This window comes from Alligator mississippiensis, chromosome 3 (assembly GCF_030867095.1).
Source record: "Alligator mississippiensis isolate rAllMis1 chromosome 3, rAllMis1, whole genome shotgun sequence".
NCBI classification, from domain to species: Eukaryota; Metazoa; Chordata; order Crocodylia; family Alligatoridae; genus Alligator; species Alligator mississippiensis.
The window spans coordinates 149995027-150013080 of NC_081826.1; the positions used below are offsets into that span (position 1 = coordinate 149995027).

General features: G+C 43.1%; 1 protein-coding gene across 3 annotated transcripts in view; it reads left to right on the forward strand.

Moving 5' to 3' along the window:
• RNF38 (ring finger protein 38) overlaps positions 1-18054 on the forward strand; it is a 232280-nt gene that overhangs the window by 114203 nt on the left and 100023 nt on the right. For all 3 annotated transcript variants that reach the window (XR_009460904.1, XM_059724515.1, XM_059724517.1), the window contains exon 2: positions 1503-1573. Coding sequence is in view for 1 of the 3 variants with exons in the window: in XM_059724515.1 (XP_059580498.1) it covers positions 1503-1573 (71 nt within the window). In the remaining 2 variants the exon portion in view is untranslated. The remainder of the gene's footprint in view (positions 1-1502; positions 1574-18054) is intronic.

Below are 18054 nucleotides of genomic sequence, written 5' to 3' on the forward strand. Positions count from 1 at the left end.
TGAATCTCTTAATTCCAGCAGCTAAGGCAATAATATGAATGTTATTATTACATCTGCTATGCCATGATCTGTAAGATATTTTAAAAATCCATTTTTATAAACCAATACGAATTCTTTTTAGAAACCTTGAACTTTACCAATCTTTGATCCTAGGTTGAAAATATTGTGGCACAGTTATGATAAGTTCTGATGGAATAAACATTTTATTTGTTCAGTAAAGCATAACAGACTGGATTTTGGGGGGGATGGCAAAGAAAGGAACAGGGAAAACAGGGTACCTTTGGTTTGCCAAGTGAGGGTGCCTGAGTATCTGTCATTGTATTTACAGAATAGGTGCTATATATGTTGCAAATCACTTTTTAAATTAAGGTGGGTTTATATATTGTCAAACACTCTTTAGAATTTACATTTATAATTGAATTTGGTGCATTTTAATAAGCTTTAGAAAATACAAAGAGAACAGCAGCAGTGTTTTCTAATTGTTTCTCTAAATCGGATTGCTTTAGTGTAGATAAGGGGTCGGCAGTGTGTTTGGGCAGAGGGCCAAAAACACCCACAACCTCAACTTGTAAGATGTAGGCATGCCAGGGGTAGATGGTGGGGGAGTTGCGAGGTGCCCAATCCTTTTTGTGGCAGCGTAGCCCTGGCTACTTCACCAAGGTGCACGTACCAAGCAAAATGCCTTTGCATTCCATGCTCTGGCAGGTATGCCAGGGGTTGCTTAACCTTGTAGATGTTTCTGTGTCCCTCTTAAGGAGTGAAAACAAGTGTGGAACAGACTTTACCTAATTCCTACTTTGGACTGTAGATATATTTAAGATTGTATACACTTAGGTCATGTGAGAGTGTAAACCAGTAGCCTGATGTTTTACTGGGCACTAGTATGGTTGCCCTGTGCTATTAAACTTTGGGAAGGGCTGATAGACATCAGTCTTTCACAGGCAGAACTGTATGTGGTGGAATGGACCTGCATGGAGGCCTGGCAGGAGAGATGGGGAGAGGGCAAAATCCCAACCTGAATGCAAGTATTAACAAAAAAATTATTAGCCTCAAGGTCCTGACTTTTCTCAGTTACCTTCCCTTTAAATTAAAGACTAGTCTTTTTCCACCAGTTTGTTTAAACTGTCACAGGTTTGGGGAAAGGGTGGGACTTAACATGAAGTATAAGGCTGTTAGCGTCTTCTGTTTGTGCATGATGTAATGTTTTATTGCATGTATTTCTTTTGGATTAATGAACAAGTGCTAATTTTGTTCTGTTTAAATAATTTTTTAAAAATCTAAGAGAAGATCTCTCTGGCAGTTTGTGGAAAAAACATCTCTGCTGCTTATCTCATGATCAGAATTAAATGCAAGAGTTGTCTGACATAGATGTTTGGCAACTAAATCTCTGCTGTGTTTAAAAAAAACAAAAAACTGGCTGCTACGCTTGCCTATGTTTTTAGCGCTCATAAATACTGCTTGCCGTTTAATTATATTTTTCCTCTTCCCCCATTCTCTTGTAGGTGGTATCGGTGCTTCCTTCCAATGCCAGTCGATCCATCAGGACCACATCTGTAATGATGACAGTGATAAGGTAAGGTTTTCATAACTCCTCTTCTGGGAAGGTGCATACCATTCTAGTGTCACTTGCATTGTCTTTATGAACTACCAGTATTTTCCAAAGTCAGGATTTGACTTGATATGTTAAAGCTGGAAATCACTCTGGCCTTTTAAAAAAATGCATTTCACTCGAGATGATCTTTGAGTTAAGTAAGGAGGGTTTTGCCTTTTAATCTTTGCTGGCATTCCCTCACTGTGTTAAAATGTTTCTGGTTTACCATACTGACACCCACAGGTAGTAACGGGTGGTGACTGCACAGTAAGCTTTCTATACACAGTAGTGGTTTCTTATTACTGTCCTTTGTGACTTGTGAAGTTTGAGCTCATTCAACTGTGTGGAAAAGCATGTTCCATATGTGCTATAGAGTTTCTCAAATGCTTTCCCCTCTTTGTTCATATGTTTTGGAGACTGGGGCTTACTGCTCACACTACAAAATAGCAGCCTATAAATTGTTCCCTACTGTTTTGTCAAGGAATCATTTCTATACACTGGCTTGCTCTAAGGCAGTGGAGATGTACATGTAGATTATACGAGCTTGAAGTCCACAAAGAAAAATGTTTCAGGGTTGGTCATTCTCAAGACTTTTTTTTTGTGTTGTATGTGGTGTTGTTTTTTTAAATGTTTATGTTCCTAATAACATTAATTGATTATATGCATTACATATGCTCTAAAGCTAAGTGCTAAATCACTTTGCCTGTAAATATCATATATTAACTCTTTCTGTTTGGATAAGATTGGGATTAAGGCAAATGTTCTCAAACTAAATCCTTCTTTCAGTGTTCTTTGTAAGAGCAGACATATTTGTTTGGGTAGGTACAATCCATTAGAAACTGTTTGATCCATTTTCAGTTAATTTCAGGCCAGTGTTAACTTTTCAGTGGGGCTCCTTTCATTTGTCTGGCTTCTTACAGAATTTAGGAAGAACATCCCAAATCTAGACTGGGGCTTGACTGTCTGGCTGTGCTGCATGATTGCTTTAAAGTAGAAGTCCTAATCTGGTGATATTTTGTACAGGTGTCAAAACAAAGCTTCTCTTGATAGTGCACTAGAAAACTAAATTCTGTTACCTGGTCTTCAGTAATCCGAGTGCCTGAACACTGGGGGCTTTTAAGTGCCTGATAGACGTAAGCACCTTCAGCATCAAATAAATGCTTGGCCGAATTTGCCAAAATTACCTGGTAGTGTTAGAGTGATGTCATAGCCATTATGGTCCAGGAATTATGCAAGAGTAAATAATTTTTTAGGGTTGTATATTTTATTGGACCAACTGTATAATTTGGATAAAGTTAAACAAGTTGTTGAATACAAGACATTCTGCATCAGGCCTCTTCCAAAATTACTTAAAGATTCTAACTGATTCTGCAGCATGCATAAAAGTAGAGGTGCACCGATACATTGGTCCCATAACAGATCAGCACCAATATAAGGAAAATTGACACTATTGGCAATTGACTTTTTTTGGCTGATGTGGTCAATAATGTGCGCATAAATGCCATGTGCATGCGTGCAACTGCAGCGCAGCACACAGGCAGCCAAGAGCACAGCCAGGCACCATAGAGAGCAGCATCCGGCTGGTAAGTCTGTTGTGCGGGGAGGGAAAGGGTGTGGAGGGTGGGGGGACAGATCAAGGCCCCCACGGTGAGGGAAGGAGTGGGGGCAGGTGCTGAACAGCTGGGGAGGGATGAGGAGGCAAGGCACAGGACAGCCGCAGCTCATTTGTGGGGCGCAGAGAGGGGAGAGTGGCTCCCGCCACTGCATGCACCCCGGGAAGGCATGGGGGCGTGTGCCCCCAGTTCTACACGTGGGGTGAGGGTGGGCTGCTGCTGTGAGTTGGGGTCAGGGTAGTGCCAGGCTCTTCCCAGTGGGAGGACTGGGCCATGCTGTGGTTGGGGCTGGTAGTGTCGCTGGAGGTGGGTCTACAACAAATTTTGGGGTGGTTGCAGCCCCCTATGGTGCCACTCCCAGCACCGCTGCTGCCTGCCCCGAGCACAGCCCAGTGCAACCACGGCTCCAGCCTGCAGCGGCAGCCTGCCCCCACCCTGCATACAGATCCAGGCACACGCCCCCCCATGTCCTCCTAGGGTGCGCGTAGCAGCAGGAGCCACCCCTTCCCTCCCTGCAGCTCCAGACGAGCTGCTCACGGCTCCATCCTGGCTGGGCAGCATCTGCCCCAGCCCCACTCCCTCCCTCACCGTAGGGGCCCCGATCTGTCCCTCTGCCCTCCACGCCCCTCCCCTCCCCTCCCCCAACCCCTTCCTCCACAACAGACTTACCAGCCAGACACAGCTCTCCATGCTACCAGGCTGCATATCTATTGGCATTCGAATCGGTATCTGCCAATATGGCTCATTAAAAATAGGCCATCGGTTTCGGGCCAAAAAATCTGTCGATGCACCCCTACATAAAAGTGTAGTTAGCATGGTTATCTTTATTCATTTACTTTCCAAATCTGCAAACATTCTTTAAAGCTGAGGGGAAAAAAGACATTTTTGGTTTTCTACTTCAGTCTGCCTTCCATGCTGCTGTTGGCAGTGGCAATAGGGAAAGGAAATCTAAGGAAATCTACCAGCTCAGCCTTCTGCAGCTGGTATTTATGTACATGTTGATTTGTGAAGCAGAGACTTTTTGGTGATGCTTTGATCAGGTTTGCTAGCTTCACAGCCTGAGAGTAACCAACCAGCTTGGAATCACTTTTGGTGACAGAAGGGCAGCGGTGTGTGGTACGGGGGGGGGGAGGCAGGGGTGGGTTGGGAGGGGATTCGTGTGATAAGCGGAGAAGACACTATGAGAATTGGAGATGCTGAAGTCAATGTCTAGTAGGCTTGATGGTGTGTAGGCTTGTAAAGACATGCAGTATATGTGTGCTGCTTTAAAACCAATAGATTCTCTCATCTCTGCTATCTCACCATACACTCCTTTTTTTTTTTTTTTTTTTTTGTGCTTTTGGTCCCAAAGAGATTCCTGGATGAGTAACAGGGGATGGTAATGAGGTTTTCCTTTCAAAGCTAATTAACTAGTTCACCCCAGTCAAGTGTCTAAAACTGATTTTCATCTAGGGTACCAGGGCACCCTGGGGTATCAGCAAATCCTTTGAAGGGTGCCTTGAGGTGTGAGGAGATTAGCAGATAAGCTGTGGAAGTAAGCACAGGCTCGTGCTGGCCCATGACTGAACAATCCCCCACCCCCACTTCCCAGTCCCTCTGCAAGGTAGTAAGCACTGTAAAATATACATTAGTTTTTTTTAATTGGTGCCACTCAATCACACAAGTTATGTACGAGTCCAGTAAGGAGGTGCCTTAAGTCCAAAAAGGTTGAGAACCACTGGTCTAAGATCTAGAACACTGCTTTTGTGTGGTTTCCTCCTTTTTGCCACTGAGAGTGAATACACTAATGAGTGACGGCAGCAAATAACCCTACCTAGGAGGTGGAGACAGAATTGAGGAAGGAAAACCATTGAAAGAAAATGGGGAAAAAAATGGTTGCATTAAGTCCAGGTAGGCAGCATACCTTTGCAGAATTTTAGAGATGTTTAAAATGCTGCTAAGTAAAACAGCAAGTTTGTTACACTCATAAAGGTGTGTAACTATTTCCAAATCCCACAGTACTCAAGAGCTCCAGACTGATAAAGAAAGATGCTAAAACATCTTGAGGAAAGGGAAAGTAACTGTGGAGCCAACATTCTTGTCTATATTACTTTTATATCTGACTGGACCATATACCTGTAAAAACTCATTAAAAAAGACGTAGTCCAAAAAGCATGAAGAGCGCTGTTTTGGAAGCACTGCAGAGAAGTGTGATTCCTACTCTGCCCAAAATGATAACCTTATATGGTATGGTTTCTTCCTTTGATTATAGTATATGTGAAACTGTCTACCTTGCACCTTGTGTGAGAAAGTGTTGATCACATGGTAGAATGGCTGCTTGTTCAGGAAAATTATGAGCACCATTGAGAATGGACATCTGTGCTCTTTTCAGACATGCTACTGTGCTTTGAGTCCTTTATTTTAAAAGGGAAGGTGAGATGAGAGAACTGATTCTCAGTTAATATCATTGTGTTTGTTAATTTAATATACATCTTCCCTTTGATTTGTAATCATTCACAGAGGTTTCTATATGAAGATAATACTTTTTTTTTCTCTTTAGTAGTGCTTTGTAGAAACAATCATTGCTATATAAAAAGGTACTGCAGCATTTTTCATTTGTGGTCCAATATAAATGAATCCACATGAATATTCAGGCATTCTAAACCAGTTAGATTTGTAACCCTGGATTAGAACAGGGGTCGCCACAACCTCAATTTATAAGATGCTGGCATGCCAGGGCGGATGGTCGGGGAGCTAGCTGCAAGGGGCCCGATCCTTGTGGCAGTGCACCCCCAGCTACTTTCCTGCCATCTGCCCCAAGGTATGCATGCCAAGCAAAATGCCTGTGCATGCCACGCTCTGGCACCCATGCCGGGGGGTTGCCTATCCCTGGATTAAAATCTGGTATGAATAAATCTAGTTTGAAATTTGTGAGCTGACTACTATCATTACTGGAGGTAACTTTTGTTAGTAACAACAGGAATTTCACTTGAATTAGGGTCAGATCTTGGCTTCCTTATTTAGTAATCCAAGATATAGTGCAATTTATAATGGAACAGATGCAGAAAAATCGAAGTGTGCATATGCGTGTGTTCCGCCTTAAATTTTCCCTGAAAAAGTCAGCTCCATCTTTAGCTACAATTAATTGATGCACCTACATTTTAGTAAACTACTACACTACTCTCTGTATGTGACCACTTCTTATCCATTAGTTTGTGCAGTATATGAGAAACAGGGGACAGTAACTAACTGCCAGACTCCTTGTATTTTACAGTAGTTTGTTCATTAGTCCAGTATTCATTTCCTGGAAAGCAGGTAATATAGGAAATGTTCTACACAACACTTACTAAAGGAATGTTGCAATCTTAATGAAAACAGTTCCCAGGCTTCCACCCCAGTTACTTGATTTTGTTGACTTGGCACACACGAATCCTGAATTCATGTTCAGTGAGATCAGCAGGAAACCAAAGACTCAGATTTTTCATGTGTGGCCTCATTGCATTAAAAAATGAATCATTGTCTGGAGCATTATTGGCAATATTAAGAACCCGTTTAACCTCACAGCATCAAAAAGCAGCACTTTTACAACCTCCCCTCTTCCCTTAAAAACTTTACTTGAATTTATGATATACTGTAGGTTCTTTGTTTTGTTTGTTTGATTGATTAATACGCAGCTTCCAAGTGACTATAATGGAGACAAGTCTTAAAATAATTGCAGTTTTGGAGGTGGAGGGGGCTTGAGTGTGAATCAAAGGGGCCTATTTCTTCATGCCAGTAATATCCCAGAGTCTTTAGTGTTAGCTTGTCATTCATATTTAAACCATTAATGTGCTATTCACTGAAACATGACTGGAATGTTTTTGGACGAAGACTGGAATTATCATTAATAAATAAATGGCAGAATTTTGTGGATAAAGGTGTTCTTAGATCAAGATATGTTCTGGGAGAAAAACATTTTTTAAAAAAGCAGTTATCACTAAAAGCATCATTTTGTTTTAAAATCCAATGGCTTCCCAGGAAAGGCAAATATAGGAAAAGTACAAGCACCTTTATTCTTCACTGTGCTTTCCAGTCACGTTTAATTTATTTACAGCTAAGACAACTGAATGGTTTTCTCCTCTTGTCCTTTATTATGCCACTAGTACAGTTGCTGAAAGGATACTTGCAAACAGTAAAATGAAGCACATAGTTGCTGGTTTCTGCCTGCTTGCCAGACACCTTTATATTAGCGCAAGAACTAAACCAAATCTGACCTGCTTGTACCTTTTTCTTTCTAAGATATTATAGAAGCAGTATCCTAAAATGTAGCTTGTGTTGACTGTTTTAACTTAGAGAATGTAGATTTGACTTTTCAGAAATAATTGTGGCCTGGTCAGTTGAATGATTAGGTTTACTCTCTATCCCTTTCTGTAATGTGGAAATATTTAGACTGAAATAGTATTATTAACTTCCTACATATTCATTTTATTTTGTCAGTACAGTATTCTTATTTGTAAACAAATCTTCAGAAATACAACTTTTAGCATGCAAACTATTGCTGGTAGATTTCCTTTCAGAGACATGACCTTTGTATCTATCCCCTGCTTCCCACTCAATAAAAACAAACTGACCACCCAGCAGTAATGAAGAAATAAAATGCTGGGGGAGCAGCTCAGGGGGAGTTTTCCCTGTAGTAAGAGCTGCAAGGTCAGACCCAGCCTAAAAGTGGAAAAGATTCTCCCCCCTCCAAGAGGAAATCTCTGTAAGGAGGGCTGGAAAGCAGCTCTAAGAGTTTTCTATGTATTATTGTGTTTCTGAGGTGGGTGAAGGAGGTGTGCATGGAATTGCTTTTTTCCTACCTCCCTTGCTAGAATGAAAAAGGCATTCAGTCTCTTCCCCACAGCATGTAGGACTGGATCCTAGAGAAGCCATAGATTGGAAGACAAGGTACTTTGTTTAATGGACCCCTGTTGCTTCCACACCTATTCCAGGCTTTCTGTTTTTTTCCAGCACTAATTGAGATGGATTAGTGGGGCTTATTCTGCCAGGAGGTGCTCCAGGGCCTTTCCTTTCTTCAGCTCTTCCACAACACAGAGGGAAGCTATGTTAAAATTAACGTACCCCCCAACTGCATTTGTTTTTCTCAGTGCATGACCCCTCTGATCTTATGTCAGTTTTGTGGTGAAGGACTAGGAAATAATAAGAAACTTAGCACCAATCCAAGACCTCTGTGATGTCCAGAATCTTCCTACCATCTGGCAAAGTTGGCAAAAAGCCTCCTAAGGAGTTGCCCGAGGTTACTTCCTTTTTTTCTGGCATGGAATGTTGATTCTAAAGTCCAAAGGTGACAGTTTAATTTTCTATTTTTGTTAGAAATGCCCATTTGCTTTTAGGATTGCCAGTAGTGTAGCACCACTTCTTCCTCAAACCTGACCTTAACTATGACAGTGTAAAATCTATTGATTTTTTTTCAAAATTGCTTTTACTTTTTTCTAGAGAAACAAGGGAAATATAGTAGCACTCTTTCACATTTAACATTAGGGACAGAAATGGCATATAATTCTAAGTCAGATAAAAACTAAGATTGCTGAATTGATGCTATTTATGGAATTTTGGCGGTGTACAGCCGTTTCAACCCAGTTTAATCAGTTGAACATTTATAATGAAATATGACAAATCTATGATGTAAAATGCATGCCAGAAAATATACCGATGCATAAAATGGCCAGATCAACATGGAAGCCATAACTTTTCCCTTTCCTTTAATTTTGCTGCATCCACAAGGGCCAGGACCAGGGCAGGGAAGCAGCCAGTGCCGGCACTGCACCCGCGCCCGCCAAGGCCATGGCCACGGCTCCGGGCAAGGCTGCTTCCCTCCACAGTCCTTTCCCCTCCTCCCACCCCTTCCCCACATTGTATATGCTGTCTGCCCCAACCAGGACCTCCCTCTCAGCTCTGGGCCCGGGCTTACCCCACTCCAGGACCATCAGGGAGGCCTGAGTGCCCCTGCCCTGGTGGTTGCTGCTGGGGTGTCACTGCCTCCCTCTGCCGGACACTGCCCTGGGCCAGCAGGCCTCAGCCACAGCTAGTAGTGGTGGTAGACATGGGCAATGATGCTCACTTCCTCTTTCTTTTTCTTTGTCTCTCCTCTTTTTCTTTCTCTGTCTCTCTTCTTTTTCTTCTCTTCTGTCTCTCTTTTTTCTCTCTCCCCTCTTTTGTCTCCTTTCTTTTCTCTTTCTCTCTTTTTCTCACTCTTATCACAACACGCTTAACAAAACAAATACACAAGAGCAAAGGTAGTATAAGAAGTTTTATTTATTGTCACCAGGTTTAGAATTTTTAGAAAATCTGGTATTTACGGTTAAAAAAAAAAAAAAAGGCAACATTTATGATGATTAACTATACTAATATGCAGTGTGTCCTGCCATATACACCCCCCCCCCCCGGTTGTTTTTTTTCTGGTATACTGGCACCTTCCAAGGTAGACATTGTTTTTTTCGGCACTCCAGTCAATAAACATTGCCTACCTCTGGTATAGCTCTTTGAGAGTCTTTTCTGTGGTCTTATACATCTGCTTGGAGGGAAATTCCAATTATTCACGTTAAATTTTTCCATGCTTGATATACTTTGTTACTTCTGGTTTTACTTTTTCATGCTGCTTCAGAAATGCATTTCTCTCCTTGGTGTGCTTATGCTTTTCAGATACCCAGCTCCCTAGCTTTCAAACTCCTTCCCTGGCTTTCACATACTATACCAAACCTTTTAAGTCTCAGTCTTTCTTCAGGCATGAATCCAGGTCTTTAATTTTTCTTTGAACTTTTTCTGAACTTCTTTTAGTCTGTCTGTTCTGGATGCAGAAATAATAATTCAGGGGTCACATCTTTCCCATTGTGCCAAAAACAAAAAATAAATATATAATTATGGGAACAGAGGCTTAATCAAAAAAGGTACACCGCTTCTAGTGTCAAGAAAACAGTCTGTATTTTGCTTGTGTGAAGCAAAGCTAAGAACTACACTAAGAGTAGTACAGAATTCAGCCTTTAGAAAACAGTTCAGGACTTCAGGACTTTAGTAATTTTAGAACCATCAATTATTAATGGACCTACAAACCTCACTGTAAAATAAGAATAATGAAATACTCAAGTTTTCTGTGATACTCTGACCTATGGATGAAATAGCTGAATGAATTCCAAGTTATTCTTGAGGCAGACACCCCTGCAAGTTATTCTTGATTATTTTCCAGTATTCTTTTTCCCCAGATTTTTTATAAGTGTAAGAGTTCTTCCTGTTATACTTAAGGTAGCACTAATTCATTCTCTTTTTCTTGCTCCTCTTCGCTTCAAGTCTTAACTGACTCTGAGTATTCTTGTTGGACTTCTTGCCTTTTTCCATTTTTAATGCAGGTTGGCAGATACTATTCTGTTATTTATTGATTTGAACCTCTCATGCTTCAGTGAACTACTTGCTACTGTTGTAATTTTAATTCCATATATCCTCAAGGTTTTTTTTTTTTTCATTTTGTTTTGTTTTCAGTAGTCCAATTTTGGAGATGGAATTGACTTGAATGTGTGAGGTTATGTAAGATGAAGGTATTCTTAATGCTAATCTTTTACCTGTAAGATGGATTGCTGGATGCAGGACAATTTAATATCAAGGGATGAGGTCTTCAGTAGTCCTTGGAACAACAGGTTGATGCCTGAGAACCAGTTTGTTAACAAGTGATAGTCATGTTGGAAAATATTGTATGTTGTGCTGACTGTTCCAAACATTCCTCCTCCCATCTGGATAAAAATGAGGTGGGACTGGCTCACTAAAGAGAGAGAGTTTGCTGCTCAGTCCTGAGAAGATCTTGGAGAGTCATTACTCGTGGAGAGGAGACTTGGACTGGTGTTGGAGATGTTTAATTTAGAGCAGAGGCCAGCAACCTATGGCTCGCTGGATATGACCCGTGGATATGGGGCTTTGGCAGCATTTGGTAAGGAGGGGTGGGGTCCTTCTGTGGGAGTTGTCCTTGTGCTGTTGTGGGGATAAGGGCCAGTGGCAGCCAGGTCCTAGCACTACCTGCATGCCTGCCTCTGATCCAGGAGGGGTCAGGACATTCAGGAGCTTGCATGCAGTAGCTACTGCTGCCACCCACCACCCTGTGCTGCTGCAGCTCCGAATCCAGCCACTGCCGCCCCCTCCCTCCCCCCACCCCCTTTCACATCTGGCCAAAAACCCCTGCCCTCAGGTAACCAGGATTTTTATATCACCAGCACACCATTTTTCCCATTCATGCTGGTTAACACAGCTTTTACTGTTTTATTTTCTTTAAAAAAAAAAAGAGAGAGATTTGGCAAAAAATAGACCTAGAATGATACAGAAAGTCCTGTAAAATGGTTAAGTTCCTGTTATCTGTGCAGGATATTTTTCCCCTCACCACACCTAAACTGATTTTTCACAAAACTGCCGAGTAAGAATGTGGTGACAGAGCAGTAACATTTACAGATGTTTAAAGAAGCCTTTAGGGAGAAAAAGCACTTCAGTGTCTTGAAAGAAATGATAGAAGACTGAGAAAATGAGATTGTCTATAACAGTAGCTTCTGGCACCTTATGTCTTCACTTGACTTATTAAATGTTCTGACATTTCAGAACAGTGTAGAGCTGAACGCTTACTGTCCCATAAAATCACCATGCTCTGTAAATGAAAAGGCTGTTTTGTGCATCTTTCTAAATTAAAAATGACTTTACCTATGATAAAAAGCCAGGTTTCATTGCCTTGTTCTTTGAAGGTGAAGACTTTGTAAAAGTATTGTTTAGTAATGTTCCCCTGAGGTGGGAAGCAGAGGAAATAATTTTATATAGGTAGTGAAAATTTCAGGTGTTTACATTTACACTGCAATACATTTTACATATGTCTGTTGATGGTGGGTATCCTCTGTATGTGACAGGAAGCTTGTGTCATCTTGGTTGACTGCTAGACAAAGTTGGATAACTACAGAAACCTGTCTTTTTGAATCTGAACAAGGGGAAAGTGATCTCTTAAGTCAGGACTCTTCAAATTCCAAGCATCCAAGGGCCACACCAGGATAAGCCCCAGGCTGTGCACCACACAGATGCCTCCACTGAAGCACTGTATGCCTGGGCATCCACGCCCTCTACATAGACAGCTGCATTGCATGCACATTCAGGTACGTCACCCCCACTGCTGCACTGTGCACCCACACAGCATTCCCCCCCACCTCGAAAGCCATACTAAGTTGGTTTCACATCTGTATTCATGTGATTTGAGGACAGTGAGTAGCTGTGCTTTTGGATCATTCAGGTGGCCCAGTTATTCAGTCCACAGCCCCAGTCACTGGTATATGGGTGATGTCATCTGCTTATAGAGGATGACATCCCTTTGTTATTCCCCCTCTTAGGTAGCCTTTGGAGACATGGTTGTTTTGGGAGAGAGCTCTGCTACTCCCCAAAAAAGCCCTACAGATGCTACATCGAGAAGGCAACTGAACTTGGGGATTGAACGCAGGTAAACTAACTAAAGCTGAACCATACAAAACAGAGGTGATGCTGCTTGGTAGACCACATGACTTGGGGAGGATGGGAAAACCCATCATTAACGGGGTTCAGCCTCCCCTTGTCACTCAGGTTCACAGCATTGGGGTGCTTCTGGTGCCTTGCTGCACCTGGATTTTCAGGTTGTGCTGATGACTAGGAATGCCTTTCACTAACTCCATCAGGTGAGAAAGCTGCAACCCTTTCTTTCAGATTTGAATCTGGCCACCATCATCCATGCTTTTGTTACCTTGAACCTAGACTACACAATGGACAATGACCATGCAGAAGCTGTAGCCAGTGCAGAATGCAGCAGCCTGCCTTCTGATAGGGATAGGTTGCTAGGACCACATTATCTCAGTCCAGTCTCCAAGTAGCTTTCCACGCACCATTGAAGGTGCTGTTTTTTCATAGATTTCATAGATATTAGGGCTGGAAGGGACCTCGGAAGATCATCGAGTCCAGCCCCCTGCCCAAAGGGCAGGAAGTCAGCTGGGGTCACAGGATCCCAGCAAGATAAGCATCCAGTTTGCTCTTGAAGGTGTTCAATGTAGGCGCTTGAACCACCTCCGGTGACAAGCTGTTCCAGACCTTGGGGGCTCGTACAGTAAAGAAATTCTTCCTTATGTCCAGCCTGAAACGGTCCTGTCGTAGTTTATGACCATTCAACCTAGACATCATCCCTTGGGGCGCTCTGGTGAACAAACGTTCCCCCAGATACTGGTGGTCACCCCTGATAAACTTATAGGTGGCCATCAGATCACCCCTGAGCCTGCGCTTTTCCAGGCTAAAGAGCCCCAGGGCTCTCAGCCTGTCATCATAGGGTCTGCTTCCCTGACCTCTGATCATGCACGTGGCTCTTCTCTGGACTCTCTCAAGCTTCTCCACATCCTTTTTGAATTGTGGAGCCCAAAACTGGACGCAGTACTCCAGCTGTGGCCTCACCAAGGCCGAATACAAGGGGAGAATGACATCCCGGGATTCGCTTGAGAAGCATCTATGGATGCAAGCCAGCGTTTTGGTTGCTTTACTAGCCGCAGCATCGCATTGCAGGCTCATGTTCATCTTGTGGTCAGTGATGACCCCCAAGTCTCTTTCTTCCATAGTGCTAGCCAACATAGCACTGCCGAGCCTGTAAGTTTTTGACCTGTAAGTCCCTGAACAGTCTGGGTCCAATCTGCTGTCTCCCTTATGTTCCACCTTGGTCCTTAAGGTCATCCAAAAGCAACTTTATGTGAGTACCATCTGTGCACCAAGTTCACTTGGCAAAAACATGTGGGAGGTCATTCTCTGTAATAGCATTTCTGCTTTGAAACTCCCTCTTCCTTGAGGCCCACCAGAGCCTGAGCCTGGATGTCTTCTGGAAACCTTTTAATTTGGGCAGGCATTTAGCAAGTAAGGTTAAGTTAGAATATTGTTTCAGGATTTTCTTTTGTATATGTGTATATCATACCTGCTTTCATAAGTTGTTTTGTTTTTTACTGTGAGCTGCCATATCCTTTCTTGGGAAGGGCTGCATGTAAGTTGAATTAATAAAATAAATGTTTCGTGTGTTTACTACTTAGCTCAGGAGCGGTGGATGGAGAGGCAGCCTATATTCATGCTTGTTGTGATTTGTAAGAGTGCTGCAGACATTAGAAAAATTAAAAACCTGATATACCCACCAAATTGAGGTTTGGAGATGAGGTGACCATGAAACTTTCACCACCCAGCTTGGAGAGAAATAAAACAGTCTCTGCAATATCAGGCTAGCTCCCTGTCTTTCCTGAGTGGCTCTATAAAGTACAACCCCATTTCTGCTCTTCTAGTATAGCCAGGACTAATTCTCCATTGAGTGATTGTCTTTGTGGAGGTTCCATTCGATGCACATGCACTTCATTCACTCAAAGTCAGACTCTGGCTGGCACTGCTCATCCAAGGGAAATATGTACTGCTGTTTCTTGTGCTTTGTACCAAAGACATAGAAGGCAAAGCAAGCCCCAAAAAAACATTTCCTGGACCCAAACTGGCCATGTCAAGGTCACCTGGCTTCAAGTATTCCCCCTTATGCAAAAGAACCTATAAAGTGTAAACAGATGTTTTCCATATTTCAAGGGAATATATTGTAGCTGTGTTGATCTAAGGACATAGGCAGGCAAGGTTATTTGGGTAAATCTGATATCTTTCATTAGACCACCTAAAAATTAGCTGGTCTAATGAAAGATATTGCATTTACCCAAAGAACCTTGCTTGCCTAAAAACAGATGTGTCATCCAGGAAGAGCACACACCAACTGCAGAGACTTCCTCAGCCTAACTAAGGGTTTTTAAACCCGAAAGCTTGCCAAAATAATTTTTTACAACTATTTAAGTTGGTCTAATAAAAGATATCAGATTCACCTGTAGAACCTTTTCTGCCTATGTCCTTAGACCAGCATGGCTACAACCTACACCCCTGTGGCATTTGAAGCATTTCAGAAATGGAGTGCTTCAGCCTTGAGCAGACCTGCAGCCCACTACCATCCTCCCCAACTGGAACACTCTGAAATTGCAGCAGCTGCATACACTGGCATTTTCTCTAGCCAGGGAGCATGGCAGGCGGCTGCTGCATCCTGTGGCACTGCTTCTGCCTTCCTTTCCTCCCTTGCAAGAGTAGAGGGAGCCGAGCGAACCATCACTGAGCACTCTGCAGCTGAGTTGACTGTCAGTGAACCCCTTCTGCTATACCCTGTGCCACTGGTCTTTCAAAGGACTCCTAAGCCTATCCTAGTTCCAGATGGTGTGGGGTGAAGCTGTTCCAGGAGAACAGAGGTGGAGTGCCCCGGGAATGGCCACTAACAGTCACTGGTGGGCTCCATTCACCGTCAGTGGGCACTCTGCATCTCAGGGCTTGCATCTCAGGGGCTGCTTTGTCCTGTGGCTATGCTCCCTCTCCTCCAGGGGGCACTGCCAGCAAGTACTATCCTGTACATTCTGCCTCCAGTTTCCCAGTGCACCTCCCTCATCTTCCACCAAAACTGGATGAGACATCAGGCACTCCAGGAGAGCAGAGGCAGTGTGCATATAAGGGCACTTATTAACAGTCTGCCCCATTCTCCTTCCCTGTGTGGGGGCAGCTGCTCTAGAGAACTGAGGAGTACTAGTGTAACTCCCCTACCTCACAGACCTACAACTTCAACACTGGGCAAGAAAATACTGTTAGCCATAGGATGTGCCCCTTAGGACAGATTCTAGGGCAGTGATTCTCAACCAGGGTGGTATAGCAAGATCCTTCTAAGGCTACCACAGGATGCTGGGCAATATTAGCACTGTTAAGTCACCCTACACATGATTCACAAGATAAACCCAGAGATTTTAAATAGGATCCTGCAGAGTCAAAAGTATTCTGACCCATTGTGGTCTTCCTGAATTCTTTGCAACAGAATTCCTCATTTTTGCTGTCAAAAAACAAAGCTAAGAGCTAGCATTTTCCAAGGAGTGCCTTGTGTCTAAAATTTTTGGAAATGACTGTTCTAGGGCCTAACCAACCTGGCTTCACACTGGAAGCAAATCTGATCATAACAGTGGCATGAACTGCTTGCTGGACAACTTGGCCTGAGTAGTAGGGTTGGAGTACTGTTGTAGCCATGATGGTCCAGGAAATTTGGAGAATCAAGGCTACTTTGTGATATCCTTTTACTGGACCAACTGTATAGTTGGGAGAGCTGTTGACAAGCTTTTGGGCCTCAGGTGCCCTTCCTCAGGGCTACATGGACAGCTTGGTAAGGTTGGGGGGTGTGTGTGTGCAGGCAAACAGTCCTTGGACAGATCTGTGACAATTTCCCTGCTAGTCCTATTAGTCCAAAGTAATGGAATTATCCTGTAGACTTCTACAGGGAAGGTCCATTTTTGTCCTCCTTTACCATCCAGAACTGTAGTGACTGATGATGCCTCGTTGCTGCCTATTGAGCACATATGGATGAGCTTCAGGCCTAAGGTCCCAACAAGAAGCACCAATGCAGATCAACGTACAGGAGCTCAGGTCTACATGGCCTGAAAATCCTTTCTTCATGTCTTAAAACAGTTGCAGTAGATCATGCCTGTATCATATTGATGTATCTTTTGGCCAAATACAGTGGTGCTGGCACCTCCGATCTGAGGTTTTCCCTGGTACAAGGAAGCAATCAAGCTCTGGACCTGATGCAGCAGACGTGAGCTAAACCTTTCTGCAGTACATCCTCCAGGCCTATGTGACACCCAGGCAGGCAGCCTAGACCAGTACTACTTGATCTCCAACATGTGGACTTGACAAGAACTCCATCCTTCAAGACATTTTTTTTAGACTGGGCTTATCCTAGGGCAGGCCTGTTCATGATGCAGATCAACAAAATGTCAGATCACAGAATGTTAGTTCTGTGAGCTCAGGATCTTTGTCCAGTCAGTGTCTTTCTGGTCTTGTGGACTTGGGATTATATACCTATTCTTGACTTCTCTAGCTTCTAGTTGTTATAAAACCAAACAAAACTCTTCCAACCTGATCTTAATAACCCTGGCATGGCTGAGACTCTTTATTCCTAGATGTTCTGCATGTGTCATCCATCTACCCCAAATCCAGTTCTTTCAATCTAAGACAAAAGAATGCATGCTCTTCCTGGATCTAAGACACTTCCAGATCACTGTCTGAATGACAAAGGGCTCTTGAGCATAAAGCAGTCCTATTCTTTATTTGTACGTGACACTGGGGCTAATAGCAGTAAAAACCCTGAGGCAAACTTCTGTGGTGAAGTGGGCAAGATTGTTGTATTCCACCAAGAAAAGGTCCTGTTACTGTGTGAGATGTCAGTATTTGTCACCCTGTCTTTTGGAGTTGAAGCAGGATGACCTCTTTGTGAATTCAGTCAAGATGCACCTACCAGTAATCTCAGCTGATCATTTGCCAGTGGGGAAGCAGGTAATGTTTTCCTGCCCTGCTTTGCTAAAACCTTTGGAAGGTCTAGGTTATTTGCATCGATGAAGGATGGGATTTTAGCCTCATCCTTAGAACTTTCATAGACCTATTGATCAAGTCAATGGCATCCTGTATCGTGGCACACTTGTAAGTGACAATAGCTTTCTGGATCATTATCCCCTCAGATAGAAGGGTTAGGAGATGCAGCCCCTCCTGCGTGGTCCATTAAGAATTTGCTCCAAACCCTTAAGTTGGAGTTTGACCTCACACCACCAAGCCTGCTTTTTGCTATTTTCTCCAAAACCACATGGTCAGGGTATGAAGCGATACCACCTTCCTAAACAGTAGGGTTGTGCGAAGCTTCAATCGCCGATTCGATTCAGCGGAGATTCGGCCCGATTCAGTGGCCAAATCTCTGAATCCGAATCGAATCAGGAGACCCTTTAATCTCTC